General features: G+C 33.9%; 1 protein-coding gene across 1 annotated transcript in view; it reads right to left on the minus strand.

Annotated features, from left to right (window-relative positions):
* The window catches only part of CTNNA3 (catenin alpha 3), a 1416183-nt gene that overhangs the window by 526086 nt on the left and 865736 nt on the right, over positions 1 to 24361 (minus strand). The window contains exon 11 of the mRNA XM_039871928.1: positions 14418 to 14510. Coding sequence (XP_039727862.1) covers positions 14418 to 14510 — 93 coding nt within the window. The remainder of the gene's footprint in view (positions 1 to 14417; positions 14511 to 24361) is intronic.

Consider the following 24361-nt stretch of genomic DNA (forward strand, 5'->3'; position numbering starts at 1 on the left):
CACTATACCACGCCATTCTAGCTTACCACTTTCTCAGGTGAATCTGTAGCACACATCAAAATTACCTGGTGAACTTGTCAAAACACAGCCGGGCCACATCACCCAGGGCTTCTGATTTAGTAGACCATCCTCAGCGTGGCCCTACAAGATCTAGTGCCTACCTTCTCCTCCACCCTTCTCCCCTGACCCTATACATCTTTGCTCAAATAGGTCAAATTCATTCCCATATGGGGACTTTTGCACTTGTCTCTTCTACCTAGAAAGTTCTCTCTCCAGAATTTTACATGGCTGGCTTCTTCTTGCTATAAAACTATGAACTCAAATGTCACCTCTGCTCATAATCTCTTTCTAGTGTACCATGCAGTATGGTAGGTTACAAAAGCAGACTGCCCAAGTTGGAATCCTAGCTCCCCAGTTTCTTCTCTCTCTGACTTGGCAAGTTACATGAATTTTTTGGACTTCAGTTTCCTCATTTTAAAAAATATGTAAATAAAAGTATCTGCCACTTAGGTTTATTATAGGGATTAAATGAGTTAATATAAATTTAAAAATATTTAGAACTGATCTGGCATATACAAGAGATTTTTACCCAAAATTATCTTGTTTATGTATTTGCTTCCATATTTATTATCTCTACCTCTCGTGTAGAATGTAAGCTCCAAAGAACAGGCACTTTGCCTATGGTCATTGGTATATTATCCTTAGTGCCTAGAAAACAAGCAGGAACTCAAGACACATTTGTGGAATAAAAAGATGAATCTTCTGTGTTAAGTGGTCCAAACAAAAAAAACAGCACCCAGTGACCTACATACAATGTAAGTTAAAAACCCCATGCCTCCCAGTGAGATCATTCTAGCAACTATTTGTTTATGAAAACTTTCTTGAAAAAGGTTACAAATAACTGCAACAAATGACCTCACCTCAATCTTACTTTTGCTCAGAATGGCTTTCACGTTTTTGCCTTTGCATGTTATGATTTATAGGAAACATCTGGCAGAAACAGAATCACTATTATTATTTATTGGCAGTTGACAATGTACTAAGCACAGAAAAACAAAGGTTTCAGTAGGGAGATGGCTGTCATCAATTTATTAACCTAACAGCAAATCTTGGCTAATAGACACTTTCCTCTAAGGTCATAGAATAAGTATTTGCTTAAGACACAACCATGAATTTTTCCTGGAATGATGACAGGTAGCTTTACACTCACAAGCTGTGATATACCTAGATTTCTGACTCATTTGCCCTAGGCCGCCTCACATTACAGTCTGCTTTCCTATCTGAGGGCCCCTACTCTCAGATTGGTGCTAGACCTACCTAGAGGCCAATGCCTTTTTCCTTAAAATGGTTTACCTCACTATCGTATTATCCATAAACATGTTTTTCTATATAAAAATACTGCTTGGATAATGCAATATTACTTATATCAGACTACAAGAGTTGTTGAACAGAGGATAAAAAAAGACTTTAAATAGAAATCAAATGTTCCACTACAAAAAGTCTAGAAACTGGCTATAGGTGTTTTTATTTCTTAAGTACGTGGTTACATAATTTCATTATCTGATAAAAGATTCAATGTTCTGGAGAGTACATTTTTTGATAGCAAATTCTTAAAAAGAAAAGAAAGAAAGAGAAAGAAAAAGAAAAAAGTATATTGCCATGAATCCTAAGCAGGGGGATGTATTGTAAAAATATTTTTTAAGAAAATAAGAATACATAACTTGAAACAATTCAGTATTTTAAACTCAAATTGTTCTAGCATCATCCATGTATGGGTTTAAAAGAATCACACATTGCTCTGTTATCTTAAATATGTGCTTTTATACCTAGCTACCTGCCCATAAAATGACCCTTTTGTTTTTAACCAAAAGCTTTGATACTAAATATTTGAAAATATTATATTAAAAAGGCATGATTAACATTTTGATCCATCATCTTTTTTGCTCATCTTGTGAAGTAGACAAAGATGTTAACTGAATAATTTTAGAGAGCAAGAATAATTATATTCCAACCTCTTCTCCTGGTTTGCCGTATAATCTTATAGAACCCACTCAACCTTTGCTGGCATTGAACCTTACTGAGTGTGATAGCTTCAAGAAATTGCAAAGCCTGTTTTAATAATAAAGTGATACATAAATGTCAAATAATATTGCTATCCTTTGTGAAGAATCCAAGACCTAGAATTTGAGAAAGCAAGTCCTAAATACATGAGGGTCAAAAAGCATTACGGACTCAACGTTGAAAAGAAAGGTTTCTGGGAGATTTTCTTTATCACCATTTTTACAACAAGGAGAAATAGAAAGAAAAAAAGAACTCCATGTTCTTTGTGGAATTATACAAATAAGAATAGATAAAACTCTGACTATTGAAATAATTCCTCCAAAACCAAAAAGAATGTTAGTATCCAAATCCTAAAGGATTTATTTTTTGGTGCCATTACCTTGGGCAACTCACTAAACATCTTTGAATTTCTTCTTGTATATAAAATGAGTCCAATAATTCTTATGTCACAAGACTGTTACAAGAATTAAGTAAGATAGCGCTGGTAAATCACTTGCCACATCATAGATGCATGAGGGATGGCCATCTCTTCCTCAATGGACTTTGTTACTGAAGGGAAGCAGTTTGCCACCCAAAAATTGCCTTTAGCGATATTGATTTTAAGCTCATTTTTAAGAACAAAAGATTCAGGGGAAAAACAAAAACAAAAACAAACCTTTAAACTCCCTCCTAACTGCCTAAAAGGAATATTGATAGAGGACCTACTCCAGGAAGGGAGATATTATCATAGACAATGATAGTTTAATATAAATTGGTATGTGATAGAAACCTAGCAAGGCCCATTAGTAATTCAAAGTCCTCTCTGTGTCCCATTCCTAAAGATGGCCCAGCGAACATTTATTTACCAAATATTTGCTTTTAGATCTTCATATGAATTGCCTTCTTACCCTTTGAAGTCCCAAACTGCAACCAGCCCCCACTCCTTCCCCTTAGCTCCATAATGGCATATGAACCTCAAGTGCCAATATTGGGTCTCATATATTATGGTACCCCTGCAGGTACATCTGTAAAATAAACATTGGACATTTTCTTATGTTTGCCTCTGTTAAATTTGATTATTATCCCAGTAAGAAGAACCTAGAAGGTGGGAGGAAACATATTTTCTGTGCCCCCACATTACCATGTACCCTGCATAGAAGGCATATACATATTCAGAAGGTGTATATCTGTTCAGAAGCAGATTTGGGCCTTTAAAGTAGTTTTCAAAGAGCAGGGATTAGAAAAAAAAGGTATCTTTATTTAATAGGGTATTAAACGCACGCTTCCTTTAGGTGATGAGGAACTTCATTGTGGAATAATAATTTTATTCCTAAAACAGTTATTAAATTTACTTTTAAAAACATAAACTATGCAATGCCATATTGATACCTTGTTCTTTACTAAAAACAATATTTTGACTCATAAATTCCCCAACCTAGCTCATTCTCTGTTATGGATCAATGATCTTACAGTTTCTGTATCTCAACACAGTTTTTTCTCCCCTCGATCTAGTTTTCGTACTGAGCACATGTGATAATGGTATGAATGTTTAAATTGTTTCAAATTCTCCTTGTACTATTCTCCCTGGGTGACCCAAAATTACACCATGTTTTATTTTATGAAGCACTCTCAGTAAATGCAGCTTTAGAACATAAACTATAAAATCAAAAAATAATGATTGCTGGTCTACATATAAACTATTTTTAAATATTCTTAAGTCTATTCTATTGCTCTTTTAAAATTGACTTTCTCAAATCATTATCCTACCCAGTTTATATTCCAAAATACCGGGTGTCCTTTGCCTGTCCCAAGCTTCCGGTTTAGCGTGAACATGGTATTAGAACGCTTTCCTCTTGAAGAAAATGCAGAAATCTCTCTGGATCTAAAGTGAGATATAGGAATCAATGGCACTGTCAGTTATAACAGGAGTCCCCAGCCTCCAGGCCATGGACCAGTACTGGTTGGTGACCTGCTAGGAACTGGGCAACACAGCAGGAGGTGAGCAGCAGCGATCTAGCAAAGCTTCATCTGTATTTGCAGCTGCTCCTCAGCACTAGCATCACGGCCTCAGCTCCACCTGGATCATCAAGCATTAGATTCTCATAGGAGCACCAGTCTCTGATGCCCAAAAGGTTGGAGACCACTGAGTTATAACATAAAATTAGAGCTCAGATTCTTTCATTTGTAAGACCATAATTTGGAAACTTAGTTATAGCACAAGAAAGAAAATAATTGCTTAGATTTGTATAAGGTACTTTAGGTCAGTGAGACAGTCACGACAGGGTACAGAAATTTTCAGAACATATGGTCACAGACAACTTTCATTTAATCCTCAAGGCAAAGTTCTTGGAAGAAATGGCCCCAGATATTCTCCATTTGGTTAATATCCTGGTACTGATATATATCTCATTTCAGACTCACATTAAAATAACATTTAAAGATATTATGACCAAAAATTTTTCAGCACTAACATTACCTTCTGGATTGCATAGTAGTATCTAAAGTTCTATAGCTGTTTATTTTTTTAATCTCTATATTTGAGATTTATTTAAGCATTAATCACCTGTAAATCCAGAATCTCTTACTTATTAGTTATCAAAAATTTGTGCTAGGTCCTATTAATATTTAGCTCCACAAACCTGCACTCACTGAGTAAAAACATACTTAAAACTGCAGAATTGCTTAAAAACATAAGGTGCTAAACAGATTGTGGAGAGGAAAAGCTACACTGAAAAATTAACTGGAAGTAAAAGGTATAGTAGGACTCTATGTTAAAAGCCTGCAAAGTGGGGCTTCCCAATGATATTCTTTTCCACAGTAGGTTCACCTTTCAATTCATAGAGGGCAAAATCTAGAAATATATGTCTCCACTGTCTTCTGCTTTTTTCCCACAATGTCACCTAAACTTCTTGTCTTAAGATCACTGCTGACTTCTTAATTTCCAGCTCCATCAGAATGTGTCAGTACTCCTCCCGCTGGATCTTTCTGGAGCATGTGGCTGTGGTGTCCACTGTGTTCATGTGTCCCACTCATGGTGTTTCCACCGAGCCACACTTTCCCGACTTTGCTCTTACTTAGATGATTGTTTTTTCTTCTCTCAGGTTCTTTTTCTTCTCTCCTAGATGTGTTTTTAAGGTTCTGTTTTTCATCTTTTTATTTTCTCTTGTTCTTTAGCAATCTTGTTCTCCATGTATGGCTTCAACCTTCACCTCTACATAAATGGCTACCATATCTAGCTATGATATCTCAAGTTCTTATATGTGTCATTTGCAATAATCTCAGACTAGTAATATATTAATTGAGGACACTAGTAATATATTAATTTCTGTCCTAAGGCAACTCTGCTTTCATTATATTTCTAATTTCTCCTAATAGAACCACTTCCCAGGTGCCAGGCTAAGACCCACGAATGTACTCTCTTTTGCCTCCATTATTACCGTCATCTAATTTATTTTCAATTTCTAGTCAGTTTATATAGTCTATTTATAATTTGTCGCAAGTATCAATCTTTATTCCTATGTTCCTTATTCAAATTCTGAATTCTCATGTAACATTAAATAATCTCTTCACTAGTCTTGCCTATATCTTTTTTTTATCCAGTTGACACACAATTTCCAGATTAATTCCCAGGAAGTATAGCTGTGATGATGTCATTTTCCTACTCAAAACCAGTCATAGTGACTTGCCATCCTCTCCTAAATTCCAAATATAAATTCCATTGCTTGGCAGTAAGTACGGCAACCTCTGTTTCAAGCATATATTGTCTCTCCCTTTCCATAGCTATACCCTTCCACTTGTTCTCAAATGGGGCAGCATCTCCTAGGATGTCCTTAGAAATGTGTGGAGGCATTTTTGGTTATCACAAAGACTGGGCTGGGGGAGGTGTGGTTGTGTAAATAGAGCCCTAGATTCTGGGTCTTCTGCATATAGAGACCTACCACTCTGCCTAGCCCATACAACAAAGAATTGTTCCACCCAAAGTGCCAGCCTTCTCCCACCCCCCACCCCCATTAAGAAACAATGTGGCTTAGGCAGATTCAATTACTCACTTTTTTTCCATCTCCTCAGCCTAGAATGCCCTTTTCATATTTTCCAAAAATTACATATCTTGCTTATCCTTTAAGGCCAATAGAAAATGTGAAAGTCCTCCCTGAATCCCCTAACATGAATCTCCCTCTAACTTCTATGGCCTTTCAACCTATTACTCTCTAACATCACTTCATTTCTACTTTGATAATACATTTTCCTTTCTCGGAAACTTAATGTAAATAAGCCCCATCTTTGCTACCTCTTATGACTAGAACATTGTCAAGGCTGGCACAGATCTTTTGTGTTAACATATTTAATATCATGGCACACACCATAAGCATAGACTCTTTGGTTTTTAATTAATTCTGAAATTTTTACCTCAGCTTGCATATTAAATCATACTTAGTTCTGTCTACTTACTTTTAAATCATTATCTAATTTTTGGTTCCATGCCCCTACTGAAATGTAATGACTACGACTTTTCTTCCACAACTTCTGTTTCATCTTCCAGGACACATCACCTCAGATTTTCTTAGATAAAGCCCTTCCTAGTTAAACCAATAACCTTATTCCTCAGAAATGCCCTATTTGGTACCCCATGAATCCTTATTCCCTGCCTTTGGCTCATCCTAGCTTCACGGATGTTCCCAGTAGATGCTCAGCTAATAATTGTTGCACGAAACGATCCTTGGAATGAGAGGAAAGGAGTTACTGAGTGTGCAATTGAGACAGAATATAGAATAATAATAGTATAATAACACAGAGCTTAATGTCCAGGCTTAGCAAGCAACTGTGTTTATAGTTGCATTCAAGCATTGAGACAGTGCTTGAGGAAAGTCTGGAGCAACCTTGACTTTCCTCCCTACTTTTCAACACACTCAATATACAGCCCTTTTAGAAAGCACTTATTGATGTCCATAAATCTCACAGCATTATCATAGGGAAAAGACTAATCCTAGGCTTCTTTCTAGTCTTAAATCACCATAGACGGTCTTAAGGATCAACTAATCATAATCAGCTTTAAAAAATTATTACCTCATTTTAGCCTTTTTCTAGTCTTACACAACTTTTGGTTTCCAAAATCGTAGAGTATTTTTTGCCATACTCTGATGAAAAAAGAAATAAATTAGGTATTATTGTAAAAGACCTGTCACAACTCTCATAGGTACATCCAGGAATTCTTTAAAAATATGATTATTTCAAATTAATTATTTGAGTCTTATATTGTTTGGTTACAAATAAAACATCCATCATTATGGTCTACAGAAATGAAAGAAAACATATCTGCTTCCCTAGAGCATGATACTTAGAAAATTAAGTGCTTTCAATTCATAGATATGACAGCTTCTCAATCACAAAACAAACAAACAAAAACCCCATACAAATCAGGACATGTTTTTCCATTTGAAAGAGATAGCCCAATGCCCTTACTGAAACGTGTACTAAATACGGTAATGCATCATAACTTAATCAGAGGAAGCTGCTGTTGTAATGAAACAATCCTGTCCATGAAGAAAGAGATAATGCCAGTCACTTCATATGCCTTGCACTTCAAGCACACAGAGTGTCATACTGAGACTTTTTATCACTTGGTTAGAAGCTGGGATTTTCTACACATCCTAAAGAACGATGAAGTATGAGAAATAGTACTGGCTTTCATCCCCTACCTGTCAATGTCCACAATGCAAAATAAGTTCATGCTGATATAATCGTTCCCTCCATAAATATGTACTGAGTGCTTACTATTCTTAAGATACATCAGGGGACCGAAAATCCCCTCATATAGGTTATATTTTTCTATATTTAAATATGAATACAGGTAATCTCCAGTGCACACCCTCCACCAGGTATGTTGCTGTTTTCAGTTTTGGGTTTTTGGTTTTTAATACTTTACAAGCTTCTATGTCTGGAGCAACCCTGACTTTCCTCCCTACTTTTCAACACACTCAATATATAGCCCTTTTAGAAAGTAATTATTGATGTCCAATAAGCAACTTATAAAAATATATTTCCAAGCATATCACTGGAAATAAACTAGATGTTTCTAGAAGATGTTTTAGCTCTGTTAGGTCATTAAATAACATTTGATGAAAGAGATAAATAAAAGAAGATATAAGAAAGCTGTACTAGATATTGATTTAAATGTGACAGTGATTAGAAAACTTGATTTGACTTTGGAACATTTAAGCTCTTGTGAGAGTCTGTCTAATTGAATGTAACTATATTTAACAGAAGGAAAATATCCTAGGTTTCACCATGATTTTTATCAATTAAAAGTGTTATTTATGGAAAGGACACTTAAGACCGTAAACACCTTTACCACCCAATAATGAAATGCTCTTTCTATTATCTTTGACAAGGCATAGCCTATTTGCTTTTTGTTTAAACACTTAAACAAAAGTGTTTAGGAAGTAGTTCACAATGGCTTAAAACTACTCATTCTTTTCCTGCCTCACCCTTATGTACAAAGTCTGAACACAACATGGTATTCTAGACATGGTAATCCCATGTCAGGTACATTAGGGATTTTCCCCTATTTCACAGGCTAAGCATATAATCATTTTAAAGCTGAAAATGGTCTCTATATCATGCTACTGACTTATATAGTTGGGTCACCTAAATGAATAATTTTAATTTTCTGGATTTTTCAGGCTGCAAGTATTTTTGAAAGAAGGAGGTATAGGGAAAAGGGAAGTCACTGAGATAGGTTTGGGAAATTTTTATTTTCCCAAGTAAAAATAACCATATGAAAATGTATTATTTACTTTCATTATTATTTCATAAATCAAATATTTTAGATGAATATCAAACAAGTAGAAAGTACATAGATTTCTAATAAAAAGTTAAATAAATTTTATTTTATGAAAAAAGCTAACTATATTGACCTGATTTTATTATAGTATAGTATACTATTTGGAATTCATGGAACTAGATAACAAATGTCCCTCCGAACTCCTGATGCCCCAGGTACTTTTGATAAACAATGATTTTTCTATCCACTTGGGCAAGAGATTTTATTTAACCTAAGGCCCTGACTTTATATTTACCCTTATTAAATTTCAGCTTATGAGTTTTCAAACATTAGTCCAAATTATAATCATAGTAGAAACTTGAATTCTATCTTTCTCATTTTTGTGCCATATGCAAATATAAAATGTTTACCTTCCAAGTCACTTGTTAAAATGTAACAAGGGTCAATTCCTATCCATAGTCTTAGCTTTCCACCAGGAAGAGTCTGAACAGCTCTAGTATTTCGCAGTGCTATCATCAGATCACAATTATTTCCTTTACATAAAAGATAGATTCATTAGAAAGGATCTCAGAACTGGACATTAAAAGGCCTGTAGGCCAATTTCTCACCTAAGCTATTGTGCCTTCTATACAATAGCTTGGTCTAATTGTCACCCTCCTTGTGTTTAAAGATGTTGGGAAACTACAAATCCTTCCTTCTCAACAAAATCCCCTCTCTTTCAAGATAGCTCTGTTAGAAAACTAATTCTATTTTGAGATGAAATTTGTATCTTTCTAGCTTCTGTTCATAGGTGGTAGTTCTGCCCTCCAGGGTCCTTCAGAACAAAGTCTTTCACATCATAGCCCTTTAAAGATTTGATGACAGAGATCATGTTTCTCCAAGTCTTACCTTTTCCTGGCTAAAAATTCCCTGTTGCTTTTATAAATTTTTCATATGACACTGTTTCAAATCATGTCACTATTTCAGATAGCCTCTGCTAAATATGCTCCAAGTGACAATTCTATTTTGAAGTGTGACATCTGTAACTGGGCAAACCATTATAGCTGTATTCCATTAGGCACAGTATGAACCAAGATGATTCAATTCACTGAAACCTAGGTGAAGTTAATATATTTAACAAAAAAGGAATTAAGTGCCACCCTATCAGCTCCTCCTGACTTTGTGTTTTCTCAACCTTATTCACTCCAGAATCAATCTAGAATTTTTTTTAATTGGTTGAGTTTTGTTTAGAAATTCATAAAGTATCTATTTCTGGTTAAATTAAGAGTTTTAAAAAAATAAAATGGAATATAAAAGTACTTCTCCGTGTTCTTTATCCACCACCTCATTTCCTGGAGGTAACCACTATTACGACTTTCATGAAGACCTTTTAAAAACCTATCTATGACTACATAAACATATGGCTCTATTCCTTTTTTTTTTTTTCAAAATAAATGGAATAATATACCTATTCATCTGAAATGTTCCTTTTTCACTTATCTTGGGAGTCTTCCACACAAAAACTGAGCCAACAATTTAGGTTGGCTCTAAATTAGGTTTGCCATTACAGATAAAGCTGCATAAAAACCTTGCTAATAGACTGTTGTGTATGTTCACATATATATCTGTACCATAAATTGCTGGAAGTAGAATTAGTGGACCTAAATATATGCACATATTTTATTTCAATACATATTGCAAATGTGGAACTTACACACATGTACATGCACACACACAACTGGGGTGTACTACAGATATAATAATTCTGAAATTCAAGAAACTATAAAATTAACACAGTTTTTAAAATAATGTTGACATATAGAGAAGATTAAAATAAGTTTTAGAACTATTCTTTGATGAAAAAATGTTAAATTATATGAGTTTTTCTGACAGCTATACCATACTGCTGATTCACATTGAGGTTATTATCAACTAAAATTACTAAGCCTTTCAGAGGCTAAGTTTTTGTTAAGCCATATTTATTCCATTCTCTATCTTAGCAATTTGTTTTAGAGTGCTCAGTATATAAGGTTTAATATTTATATGTATTATATAAACAAACTGAGATTTAGTTCATATTCTAGAATATCCAAATTCTTTATGACTGAATTACTTCATCTATTTCCTTTATTCTGTTATTTTTAACTAAAAAAAATAAGAACATGTATTCTATAATTTTATCCAAATCACTAGTAAAACATTGAAATGTGCTAAGTCAAGAGGATCACTGCAGCCCACCGGTACAGGCTTCATCCTTGGTTGGCAACTATATATTAATCAGGCATTTTAAAGATATTTTTTCATCAGTTGCAATTAAAACTAATTACACTATGTTTTTTATGTTGTCAGAAAGAAAACACACCATTTTAGAAAAAGTATTATAAAGATTTTTAAAGCCTTGCTGCCCTCTATGAATATCGAATAATTTATCATTCTAGAATCCCTATCATTCATTTATATATTGGACAAAAATTTGTTGAATATTCAATATAGCTTCATTTCTGTTAGGTGCAGGATATGTAAGTAATGAATAAGAATGACTAAATTATTGCCTTTATGAACTTTATGTTTGAACGCAAAAATACACAATAAAAATAACAAAATAATATAAAATATAATTTCAGGTTGTGATAGATTCTAAAAGAAATAAATATGATGACATAGTAGGATATACCTGCAGGAGTGATTTAAGGAATTGAGAAGATGATGTTTGAGGTGAGTCCTCACAAATTGAATATAACAGGAGCTGTCTATATGGCTATATGAGAAAAGAGCAATGGGAAATTACCAAGTGCAAACCCCCTCAGGTAGGAAGGAGCCTGCTGTGTTCTAGAAACAGAAATCTAACGATTGGAAAGGAAAATAATATGGGATGGGGCTGGAAGTTAGGCAGTAAGAAGTTCATATAAGTCTGATTAAAGCATAAAAATTTTTTGCATTTCACTGTAAAAAGCTAAGGAAAGTAATTGCTACAAAAAAAATTTTTACAATTTTACTTTGGCTTTTATATAGAAAGTAAAAAGTAGATTAGATAAAGATGATAATGTCATAAGCTAACATGTTGACAGAATGAAGAAAAGCATATAGATTCAAAATCAATATTTTTTGGTGAAAACGATAGGACTTGTTAATAGAAAAAACAGCCAATAGAAGTCATTAGACTATAAGCTTCACAAAGGTAAGGATTTTTGTTTGCTTTTTTTTTTTTTACTATTTTCCTCCAGATGCATAAATAGTGCCTACCACATACAATGTGTTCAATAAACATTTACTGAATGAATTTACAGGTTTTTCCCCAGAGCAACTAGAAGGACAACCATGCCATTAATTAAAATCACTAAGACTGAAGAAGAAACAGAATGAGATGGGGACAGACAAATTTAAGAGTTCCATTTTGGCTATTTTAAGTCTTAGATATCTTCTAGATATTGAAGTGGAAATGTCACGAGGAAAACTAGATGTTTAAGTTCAGTCATTAGGTAAAAGTTCTAGCTTGGAGAGAAAAATTTGGAAGCCAGCAGTATGTAGCCATGGGATTTATAATAAATAATAAAAAATTTAAGAAATCCCTGAAGGACATAAAAAAGAGTTCTAATTATAGAGATACATAAAACATGTTTATTAATGAAAATATTTAATATCTTAAAAAAGTGATTATTCCCTAAAATAATCTAAAATTTAAAACATTTAGAAATGTTCAATAAATATTCTAACATGTATTTTCATCAAACTTGGCAAGTTGCTACTAAAAGTTACATAAAAGAGCAAAATAAGAATAGCAATAATTTAAAGAAAAAAATGAGGTGAGCCAATTTGCCCAGAAGATATTAAGATTTAGTATAAACCATAATTAAGACATTGCAATACTGTATGTAGTAGGGATAAAGACATAGACCAGTGGAACACAAGAGAGAATCTAGAAACATAAATATTTGAAACACATTTCGATTTATCTATCAATCGATATTTACATATGGAATAGTAGTAAAATGTTATACATATTTGATATATATGTATTATATATGTATGTGTATATTATATATGTGTATAAGTATATACATGTATGTGTATACAAATATATATATATAAACCAATGGAAACATTTATAGTGTATATGTGTATGTGCAGAACAAATGGTAGCATTTCACATTAATTGGGAAAGGATCAACTGCTTAATGCATGATATTGCCCAATGGTTAGCACTAGAAAGAAAATGAAGTAGATCTCTAGCTCATGTTACACATAAAAACAAATTTCAGATCAAATAAAGATCTATATGTTTCAATCTTTTTAAAAGATAGTATGGTACTTTATAATAATTTTATTGGAAGAATTCCTTAGCAAAGCACAAAACAACAGACATGTGGCACAGGGTAGGTGCTCTATAAATATCTATTGAAGGCATTAAAAGATAGATCATATATTTACATTAAAGTTCTTAAAATCCTCATTGATTAAAATATTGTTTTAAAAATTTTTTAAAGCCATAGACAACAGAAGATATTTTTTAAAAACCCAAGCAATATAATAATAATTTTAAAATTTTTCAAAAAGGTTTAGGCAATTCACAAAATTAGAAAGCTAAATGATTAATAAATATCTGAAAAAAGTCTCTTTTTAATCAGAAAATTATAAAGCCAGTGAGATTTATTTAATACTCCTCAGATTTAAAAAGTCATTCTTTTAAAAATGACAGCATCAAGTAGTATCCACAATGTGGAGAAATGAGAATCCTCATAGACTGTTGAGGGGAGTATAAGTGATTCAACCACTTCGGAAACCTCATTGGGGTATTCTGTCCCCTGTAGGATCTCACAGAAAACTGACATCAGTTGTGCAGTCTCAGTTGCAGATCCTCCAGACTCCACTTCTCCAGCCAGTTTTTACTAGTTAATTAACATCAAGTCCAAAGAAGCAGTCTCCCTTACTAGTTCCCTAGTGATAAAATCATCAGCAAGGCAAATCAAAAATTTAACACATACTTACTTTTAGTAAAATAAAAATCTTGGCAGGTGTCCAAAGACTTAAAATTTCTAATCATTGCCACATTTTACATTCTTAAATTTGTGGTCTTTATTAGGAAGAAATTATTTATTGCTTATTTTAGACAAGGTGACTAAGATTGCCTTTAGGTGTATCCTAATTCATGGCTTCAAGGTTCCTAGTCATCTAGATACAACTCCCTAAAAACGTGTTGCTCTTCAGATTTCAGGAAATTAAAGACAATAAAACAACAAAAAAAACATTTCTTGGCTTTTACCAAAGCCATGCCTTCTTTTGATAAAAGGAAAGAAAATGTTCCTTTCATTCTATTTGAGGTTTCAAAATAAATAATCACTAAAAATAAATCAAATCTGTTGTAGACAAAGTACCACTTTGATTTCAAATTATATTTTTCTCTCACAAGATTCTGATATGGGCCCTCAGGGAATGTTACAAAAACCAGGTGCTAAGTAAAGAAATAGATGATTAGTAAAAAATAAACCATAATCTTAGGATGAGTCATCCTCCGTGTTTAAAATAAATATTTTAATATCTTTCCATGTGTATAAGAGTCTGAAGCATTATATATACTTTTTATAGCTAGCTTTGTAGAAGAGTATCTGAGTTATCATACCTGTGGACACAAAGTTTCCAAGTGATTGGCTGCAATTTTGACAATTTTAATCCCATCTTCATTTGTTGACATGGAACAAGCAAGATTTGCCACCTTAAATAAAATCAAAAATAATGAAAATTATTTCAGATTATCAAGGAAATGCAGAAACATTTATTATCCATGTATACCTACATTGAAAATCTCAGTAATAAACAACAGCATTCTCATAAATGTCACTGGTGTCTGTTTTATGAAAGCATTCAGAGAATCTATTAAAACAAAAAACAACAAAGGGCCCTATAAAGTTGTTTAGAACAAAAGGAAAGACTGGTGAGTGAATCAGTAAACCCCATATAATCTCTTGGTATCAACATCTAATCGTTAATATGATGCTATTATGATTTGCTATGGGACTGAAAAAAATTGTATCTATGGATTGAATGCTAATAGGTTCTTGGAATCTCGTATGATTGTGATTTACTTTACTTTTGTAATTGGTTTATTATTTCCCAGAGGTTTATTATGCCTACTTAAGTTGCATTAAGAATGACTATATCTTTATTCATGTTTATTCAGCATCAAATATACTACAAAGCTAGACGAATAGAAGATAATTAAATTCTTCTTCCTGTTCTTGATATTCTACCACAACCTTATGGGCACTGTTTGACATTCTAGCAATCTATTTGATTCAAGCATTAGTGACAACCAAATTCCTTTATACATTATTGCTTTTGAAACTTATACTCTCTTCCAGTGAAATGAATGTTCTTTTAAATAACTGCCGTTATGTCCTATACCTAAGCCTAATATTTACAAATATTTTCTTTATACCATGAGCCATGAGAAAGAGCATGAGATTCTTTTCTTTTCCTTTGAACCTCACTCTTATTCAACATTCCTCTTGCTAGCAAGTATTTGTGTACAGAGGTAGTGTTTACTCTGATCTATGGAATACATAACTGTCTTCATCGCTGCAAAGAGTTTGTTGTTTTAAAAATCATTTTTCTAACATACCTAATGCCTCTGTTGATTATTATATACTTTAACACGATGTAGTTTTTACTGTTCAAATCTAAAATGCATTCAGTTGTGGAGAAACCACACGTTGCTGCATGCAATGAAAGCAAATAACAAGCATATATAAAAAGATCACAAAATGTTACTGAAATGGATTTATAGTCTTTGTTTTTTATAGCATTACTTTTAATACGTCAACAATGAAACAACTCTTTGGTTTGCATTTACATATAATGAAATAATAGCCATACATTATTTAACTGTGGAAGGGCATTGCTCACTATATTAATGTACATGGAAATGGCTCACTTGAAAAGGTCTTTTGTTGGCTTGAAGGTCACAGTGCCTCAACTTTATTATCTGACACATAATTAGCACGTTTGTGAATTATTTGAAAAGGACAGTAGTTTCTGTGCCCCTCTCCTCAACTCCTCAAGCCCCACTCACAGAAGGTTAAATTCAGCAGTCAGGTATTCTTTTAATATATGTATGTACTACTTCACTTGCAAAAAAAACAGATGCAAATTCTAACACTATTTAAGTAAAAAATAAAACAAAATAAAATAAAAATTATAGGTTCAATCTTTTGGTCAAATCAGAATGCTGGTTAATCCTAAATTTAAAGAATTACAAAAAGGTGCCCCATATAGCCACCGTTTTATTTTTTCTATTTATTTACTTTTAATGTATCATCATTCTCTTTTTCTCCATTTAAAAATAGGCGTTCTTGTTCTGGACATTTGTTAGCCACCATGTTTACTGCAAGCCAATTCAATAACTAACATAACATGGAAATCATCTTGAACACAAAATTTCTGTTTATATTAGCAGACTTAAATTTTACAACACTCCTAATTGAAAATACAACACAGCTAAAAGATTTCAACTCAATTAATTATCATATTAATACTCTTTCTGTTTCTTTTATTCAGACATAATAGAATTTCTCTTTGCCAGAACTGTTCTATATCAGATAAACTTTCTAGATAATCAAGTAGTATTATTTCCAGATTAAGGTATGTAAAGTTCTAGTGATACTTTATACGAATTCAAATTTATAACATAGCTAATATTCTGTGACAAAACAGATAAATTTACATGACAGAAATATCTTTATATTTCTAATATGACTGACTTGTGACATATTTTCTAAAGTCGCATCACTGTGTAAATAGAAGACAAATTTCCACTAACAATAATTATTCCTAAATTCTATGGGGCTCTTTTGGTAGTCGAGTATGTTGCCAAGAACAGCATGAAGGTGAATCCCTCATAGTTAAAGAAAGCAGCATGCAAATAAAATATTTTGTAAAATAGTTTGAGATATTTGGACATTTGATATCTTTGTATATCTAACTTTGACAATGTTTCAAAAGTCTGTGTAAAGCTTCAGTATTCAAGAAAGGCTTGTGGAAAGTTTGTGCCCACTAAGAGAAATTAGGGCTTATGGAGGTTTTGGAGATAAACAGATCTAGATTTGAACCTAATTCCCAGAGTTAATAAGCTCTCTGATCATGGGCAATTTGTTAACTTCTCTAAGCCGTCAGTCAGTCTGTCACTAAGGGGTTCTCACACAGAAATTCATCTGTGATATAATTTCTTAAGAATGTGAGGAAAACTCTGATGTTTGGTGAGATTTCCATTGTTGCGCATTTATTATTTATATATAGTTAACTGCAATATCATGTCACAGTGTATCTCAATGGGAGAGAAATGTCACTGTCTCATTTTCATTTTATATTCCTCTCAGGCAGATGGTCATGCAACTCCTGTGTAAACACTTTCGGAGACAGAGAATGTACTGATTTGCAAGTCAGCCTATTCTCTTTGTGGGTAGTCCAAAGTTACACACGTTAAAAACTTCTTTGTTATCATGAGATGAAATCTCTCAACGATTTTCTCATAGTAGTCATAGAATCCAGAATGTCACATATCCTCAGTAATAGAAATAAAGTTGGGTCCATATAAAGTCTATATTAGCAGTTCTCAATATTTGTAGGATAAATTAGATGGTGAGTATAATAGAATCACCAGTAAATAGCTATTAAAAAGGGAAATTCCAGGGTTTTTGTTGTTGTTGTTGTTTTTGTTTGTTTGTTTGTTGCCAAATTACTCTGATATAGTGTGTCTATGGATGGAAGTTAAGGTAGTAGAAGTTATGTTTAATTTGATTTTTAAAAGTTCTGTAAGTGATTCTGATATCTCACCTCCCTACACACAAACACACACACACAAACAAACAAAAAAATAGAGAAAGCAAACATATATTTGGACTTTGGGCTGATTTTCATTTGTTTGGGTAGACACTCCTTCCAGATGGTTAATGTAAAGAGGAAATAATCTATAAAAAGTATGACTTGAATATATGTGGAAAAGGCTAGGAAGTCATAGAAAATGCTTTATAAATTAGGGACAAGAAAAAATGACTTATACTACTACTTGAGAAATAGTGCTTAATCTATTCAGGCTACCATAACAAAAGTACCATACTGGTTAGCTTATGAACAACAGAATTTACTTCTCACTGTTCCAGAGGATAGGAAGTCCAGGACCAAGGTTCTGGCAGATTTGGTGTCTGGTAAGTACCTGCTTCCTCTATCACAGAGACAGCTGTGCCTCTAGCTGTAACCTCTCATGACAAAAAAGGTGAAGGATCTCTTTAGGGTCTCTTTTACAAGGGCACTAATCCCATTCATGAGGGTTTGGCCCTTGTAACCTAATCACCTCCTAAAAGCCCCACCTCCCAATACCATGGCGTTTAGGATTTCAACATATGAATTTTTGAGACACAAACATTTAGTCTATAACAAAAAGAGAAAAGTTAAAAAATCAAAATATATAGGAAACAAGAAAATCAAGTATAGGAAAAATTTCTGATCTTTTACCCAGAATCCATTCCTCCTTCTGTCATTAATACTCTGATTTCCCTTTGGAGAACTGCTCTCTCTTCCTCTAATCCAGTGGTGTGAACTCTTGGTATGACTGTTAATGAAGTCTCATAGTCCTCCTCTAACTCCATCCTGGGCATATTCAACACCCTACTGCCTAAAGCCCTAAAGTACTCCTTGTTCCTGCCCAATCTGAGCTGTCTTTTTCTTCATTTTGCCTTTACTTACATGCCCTACCTTGTGTCTTTCAGTGAAGTCTCTTTTGTTTTCTAGTTAAGTAAATCAAGTTTATTTTATCTTGCATGCTATCATAAATGATTGAATTATTGAACCAGAAATTTACACAACAATTATGTACTAATTTCACAGAGTACTTTCAGCAACGCTAAGTGTTGGCAATGTAGAATCATAATCATTTAATGGAAAGCATCTCCTAATCAAATGTCTTCCTCTTGACTTAGGCCACCTGAATGTCCTAGTATCAGGGGCCAATGCAGGGAAGAAGGTATTCATTTCAGTTCCAGAGCATGTAGATAAATGTGTTTATACTTGTCTTTCCTCAAATATCTATTTCTTCAATGTCTATTAGAATATTTTATATACCAGGTACAAAAGAACATACAATTCTTGAAGAAAATAATTTCCCATTTTTGGGTTAATCATTTGCAAGTTGTTCATTCCACCTGAAAACCATCCTGTCATATGCTCTTTCAAATTCAAACTTATACATCAAGGCCTGGATCAGATAACTCCTCCACATACCCTTTTCAGATGCCCCAAATCAGAATTCATCTTTCTACCTTCCATACTCCCACAATTATAGCACAAACTTCATTCTTCCTAGATTCACTATGTAACAGTGAGCTGCTGGAAGGGAAAGATAGTAATGTGTTCTTTTAAAAAATTATGGCTAATCAAGCGAAGTATCCTAAAAATAGTATTTAGTCCATGTAATAAATAAAAATAATGATTTATCTTTGTCCAGCAAGAAAGTGAATTATCATAACTAAAAATGATTTTCTATTGTGTCTTAAATGAATACATTCAATGAATAATATTTCATAGAAGCCTTATTACTATTTTATTTATTCGTTGAAGTTGTGTTCTTTTTCTGTCCCTTTCTCATCAAAAAAAAAAGTTTCTAATTATCTATAATATGAGCACAAAAGTAAGTATCATTACTTTAAGTTTTAGAGAAAAGAAAAAAATTGGGTCATTACACTTAATTATCCAGAGTTGATTTCAGTCTGACTTCACATGTTTATTGGGAACATCAAAATCTGAAAAATCTGTAGGAAAGATACAAATGAACACTGGCAGACTCTGAGTAGGGCTACAGAAACAATATAGCTGACATCAGTTCTTTATTTTTAATTTTGTATTTGAAAAGGAGATTTGGATTTTTTTCTGAATTTGGAAAAGAACAAGGGGTCACAAAATCTTAAAACAAAAAGAGAGGTCCATGCCTTTTGGACACACTACTAAATAGTAAAATTATAAGTCACTGGCCAAATCACTGATAGAGGGAACACTAGTTCTTCAGGTACATGAGAGATATCTAGATTTTGACTAGATACTTTGAGTTTGAGTTGCCATTGAGAAATATAAGTAGACATATCCAATAAGTAGTTAGCTATGTAGTTAGGATGGGTCTACAGTGGATATTAATTAGGAAGTCACTAGCTTAACAATCAGATTTGATTGTGTAGGGAGCAAATATTTTTAGAAGATTATCTAAGATATCGATATTTATTAAGCAGATAGAAAAAGATAACCCTATGTTGAGTCTTAGCAAAGGTGGCAAGAGATAGAGCAGGTTACTCACAATATTCTGATGTCGCAGAGGCTGAGAGAACAGAAAGTTTCAAAAAGGAAGTCTTCCTTCACCTTTTTTTCCCATCCCCCCTCCCTTTCAGCAACCATCAGTTTATTCTCTGTATCTATGAGTCTGTTTCTCTTTGGTTTGTTTACTTTGTTTCTTAGGTTCTACATATAAGTGAAATCATATGTTATTTGTCTTTCACTGTTTGATTTATTTTGGTTTGCATAATGCCTTCCAGGTCCATCCATGTTGTTGCAAATGGGAAGATTTCATTATTTTTTATGGCTGAGTAATATTCCATTGTAGATTTGTACCACCTCTTCTTTATTCAATCATCCATTGATGGGCACTTAAGTTGCTTCCATATCTTGGCTATTGCAAATAATGATGCAATGAACATTAGCATGCATGTATCTTTTCAAATTCTTATTTTGAATTTCTTTGGATAAATACCCAGAAATGAAATTCCTGAGTCATAAGGTAGCTCATTTTTAATTTTTTGAGGAACCGCTAAATTTTTCCAGAGTGGCTACAATTTACAATCCCACCAACAGTGCATGAGGGTTCCCTTTTCTCCATATCCTCATTAGTACTCATGTGTTGATTTATTGATGATAGTCACTGTGACAGATGTGAAGTGATATGTCATTGTAGTTTTAATTTGCATTTCTCTGATGATTAGTGACATTTAGTATCTTTTCACATGTCTATTGGCCCATTTGTATGGACTCTAGAAAAATGTTTGTTTGGGTTCTCTGCCCATTTTCTAATTGGATTGTTAGTTTTCTGGGTGTTAACTTGCATGAGTTCTTTATAAATTTTAGATATTAACCCCTTATTGGATGCATCATTGGTGAATATCTTCTTCTATCCAGTAAGTTGTCCTTTCTTTTTTTTTTTTTTTTGATGATTTCTTTTGCTGTGCAAAAGCTTTTTAGTTTGATGTAGTACAAATTGGTAATTATGAAATAGTCAAGGGAACACAAAGTACAGTATAGGAAATAGTTAATAATATTGTAATAAATCTGTATAGTGTCAGATGGGTACTAGACTAATCGAGGGAGATCACTGTAAATTATAAAACTGTTTAACCACTATGCTGTACACCTAAAACTAATTTAAAAATAATACCAAATGTCAATTGCAATTGAAAATAAATTTAAAATTAATTAATTTTCAAAAGAAGGTAGTCTCAAAAATCAAATACTGAGAAGTCAAATAAATAATCCCTGAAATTATCCATTGATTCAGCCTCACAGAGGGTCATTCTTAGAGAGTTTGGATGGAATGATGATGGTCAAACTGGACTAGTGTGGACTCAGGAATGTGTAGGTGGTGAAATAACCCTGTGCCTTGTGACCCAAAGCAGAGAGCTAGAGGCTGTCTGCACAAGATTCACTCTCCCATTCCCATATCTATCTATACCTTTTGATTTCACTTCTCAAACATCTCTTGTATCTATTTTTTTGCTCCCCACTCTAGTCATTTACTGTCATCTTATTTTTTATTATTGTGTCCAGTCTTAGCTTTTATTCCCAGTCACTGTGCCTCCTCTACAATATATTCACTATACTATAACTGACAACTTTTTTCAAACACAAATTTGATCCTCCTATTATCATCTCCCCACCCCCATACCATATCACCTTCCCTATATGGTCCTGTATAGTCTGGTCCAAACTCATCATGCACAGTTATGTTTCTTTCTTTGCTTCAGATATATCAATCTGCTTTTAGATATCAGTGCTTCCTTCTGTCATAGGATATTTGCACATGATATTTTCTTTAGCTTGGAATGTGCCCCTCTGCCTTCTTCTCTGTCATCCTTATACCACTTAGACATGTTTAACTGACACTTGTCAGATCTCTGTTCAAAAGTAATTCTTTAGAAAAATTTTCACCAACACTGCATTGCCCCACCCACACGAGAACTTCCTCTACCCCAATTAGTTTTTTTCTTCAGAGCATGATTCTTAGTTTGTAATTAAACATTCACTGAGTAGATTATTTGATTAGTGACCATTTCCTCTCTTTGTTAACAGCAAGGGTCTCACCTGTGTTTGCTCATCATTAGGATCTCAGTTCATACCACCTGGTAGCCAAACAATAAATAGTTCTTCAGTGAATGAATAAATACATGAATGCATGAAATAGTATGCTTAAGAATGTATCATTCCCAAAGAAAGAAAGAAAAATGGAGTTTAGAGGGAGGAGACAGCAGCAGAAATCCAGGACAAGAGAGAATGAGAGATGAAATTTCCCTTTGAAATTCATTTGCAATATTCCCCAAGGCTGAGAAAGCTGGACTTCAAAGAAAAGTAACATACTTTTCTTCTTGTCTGGTCATCGTACTTAACAAAGCCTGGGGGGCAGCTTCTTTTAAGTTTTACTTTCACTTAAGATATCAAATTGAGAATAACTGAATAGTTCCTACTTTAGATTTTAGTTAATTTATTTTTAATCAGGTAGAGAATAACTCTTCAAAGGGCCTAAACTGGCTGCCAAATGCTCGTAAGTATGGCAGATGGAAAGAAGTGCGGTAACTCTCATCGACAAACTCAGGAGCTTTAACACATACGGTACATAATGTAATGCATACTTTGTTTCCAGGAAAGTTTAGCTCAGTGGCCTGGGACTGAGTCTGAGAAGCATAGCAGAGGGGCTGTGGTCTTCTAGTGTAGGCACCCAAGTGACGTTTGGCTAACCAAGCCACCTCTTCTATTTCTCCTGGTGAAATAGTGCTGCTCTGCTACTCCTTGTAGTAACAAGAAATGACCATGAATTATGAGTTTTGAAGAATATTTAACTAATAGAATCATGCTATAAAAGTTCAGGGCAAGGTACAGGGAAACAATTTCACCAAGTAACAGATATTGATTTTGCACCTATTATGTGGGCTGGGAACTGCCAGGGAAATCAAAGATGATGCAAGCAAATCTCAAGAAACACAATCTATTTAGAGGAACACATGAAGGAATCAAAGAATAAAACTCTAAGTTTCTAAGTACAATAGGAAGCTAGAGGCAACTGTAGTCAGGGTGATCCGTAGAAACAAATTATTACCAAGGAACTTCATATTTTCTTGAATTTTGCATCTCAAGCTGCCTCCCAAACTTTATGAACCTTAAATCACACAACCCTGTCTCTGATATTAGTTTTGCTAACAAAATCATTTGCCTCTGTCTGTGGTTATCCACCTATAAGATGAAGAGCTGATTATTTGATTTCTAGGCCCCCTCCTATTTCAATTTTGTTTTACTGTTATGTAACCTGATAACAAAATTACACAGGAATTAGATAGGGAATAGAGCTATCAGGCAATTCGGTTGTTAATTAAAACATTAAATATCTAAATTAAAAAATTAGCAAATTAAATATAACTATGTAATAAAAGAATAATGATACAGCAAGACAATGTAGTATATTCCAGGAATAAACCAATGGCTCATGATTGGGAAATCTAACAATGAAATTTCTTGTTTTACTGTATTTCAACAGGTTTTAGAAAAGCATTTGATAATAGTTTTATTCCTATACTTATTAAAGCAAAGCTAAACAAAAGCAAAACAAAACAAAAACAAAACAAAATTAGTGAATGAAAAGACAAAATCATTCATAACCTGAAAGAGGTCAAATTCCAGAAACATACAGCAAATATCCTGCTCAAAAGTCAGTATTAAGATAAGTATTCCCAGTCCCCCACCCCTCCCAAAAATGATGTAGATGATAGAGGCTCTGTTCATCCTTCTGGAGACCAAATCAAAGTTGTGACAGAAACAAGAAACTAACAGCAAGGAAAAATCACCTGGGATCTAGATGAACAAGCCATACAACTAGGGAGAAAGCCAAGAAAGCACCCTGCATTAGCAGAAGGTAGGACAGGGTGAGGACGCAGGACTGCCCGGTCTCCAACAGCCGAGTGAGAATGAGGTGGCAGCTGCAGCAGCGGCAGACTCTTTTTAAAGGGGCCACGTCTGCGAGTGAACTTTAACGGTGATGGAACTACTCTGAGCACGAGTGCCGTTTCGGCTGCGCAGGGACTTACAGGGGGGCACTGAGTTGTCCAAGTGAGTGCCGAAGAGAGACTTGCTCTGTACAGAAGTGCCAGCTGTACCCATTTTCCTCCGTAGAGCCCTGCTTCCAGCGCGCGGACACAGCGCCGCCATAGCCCTGACGTCATCAAACAGGATAACAGAGGTTGCTCCACCCAGAGGATTCCCGGAAACTCCACC

The sequence above is a fragment of the Pteropus medius genome, unplaced genomic scaffold (genome assembly GCF_902729225.1).
Source record: "Pteropus medius unplaced genomic scaffold, Ma_sr-lr_union100, whole genome shotgun sequence".
Classification (NCBI taxonomy): Eukaryota; Metazoa; Chordata; class Mammalia; order Chiroptera; family Pteropodidae; genus Pteropus; species Pteropus medius.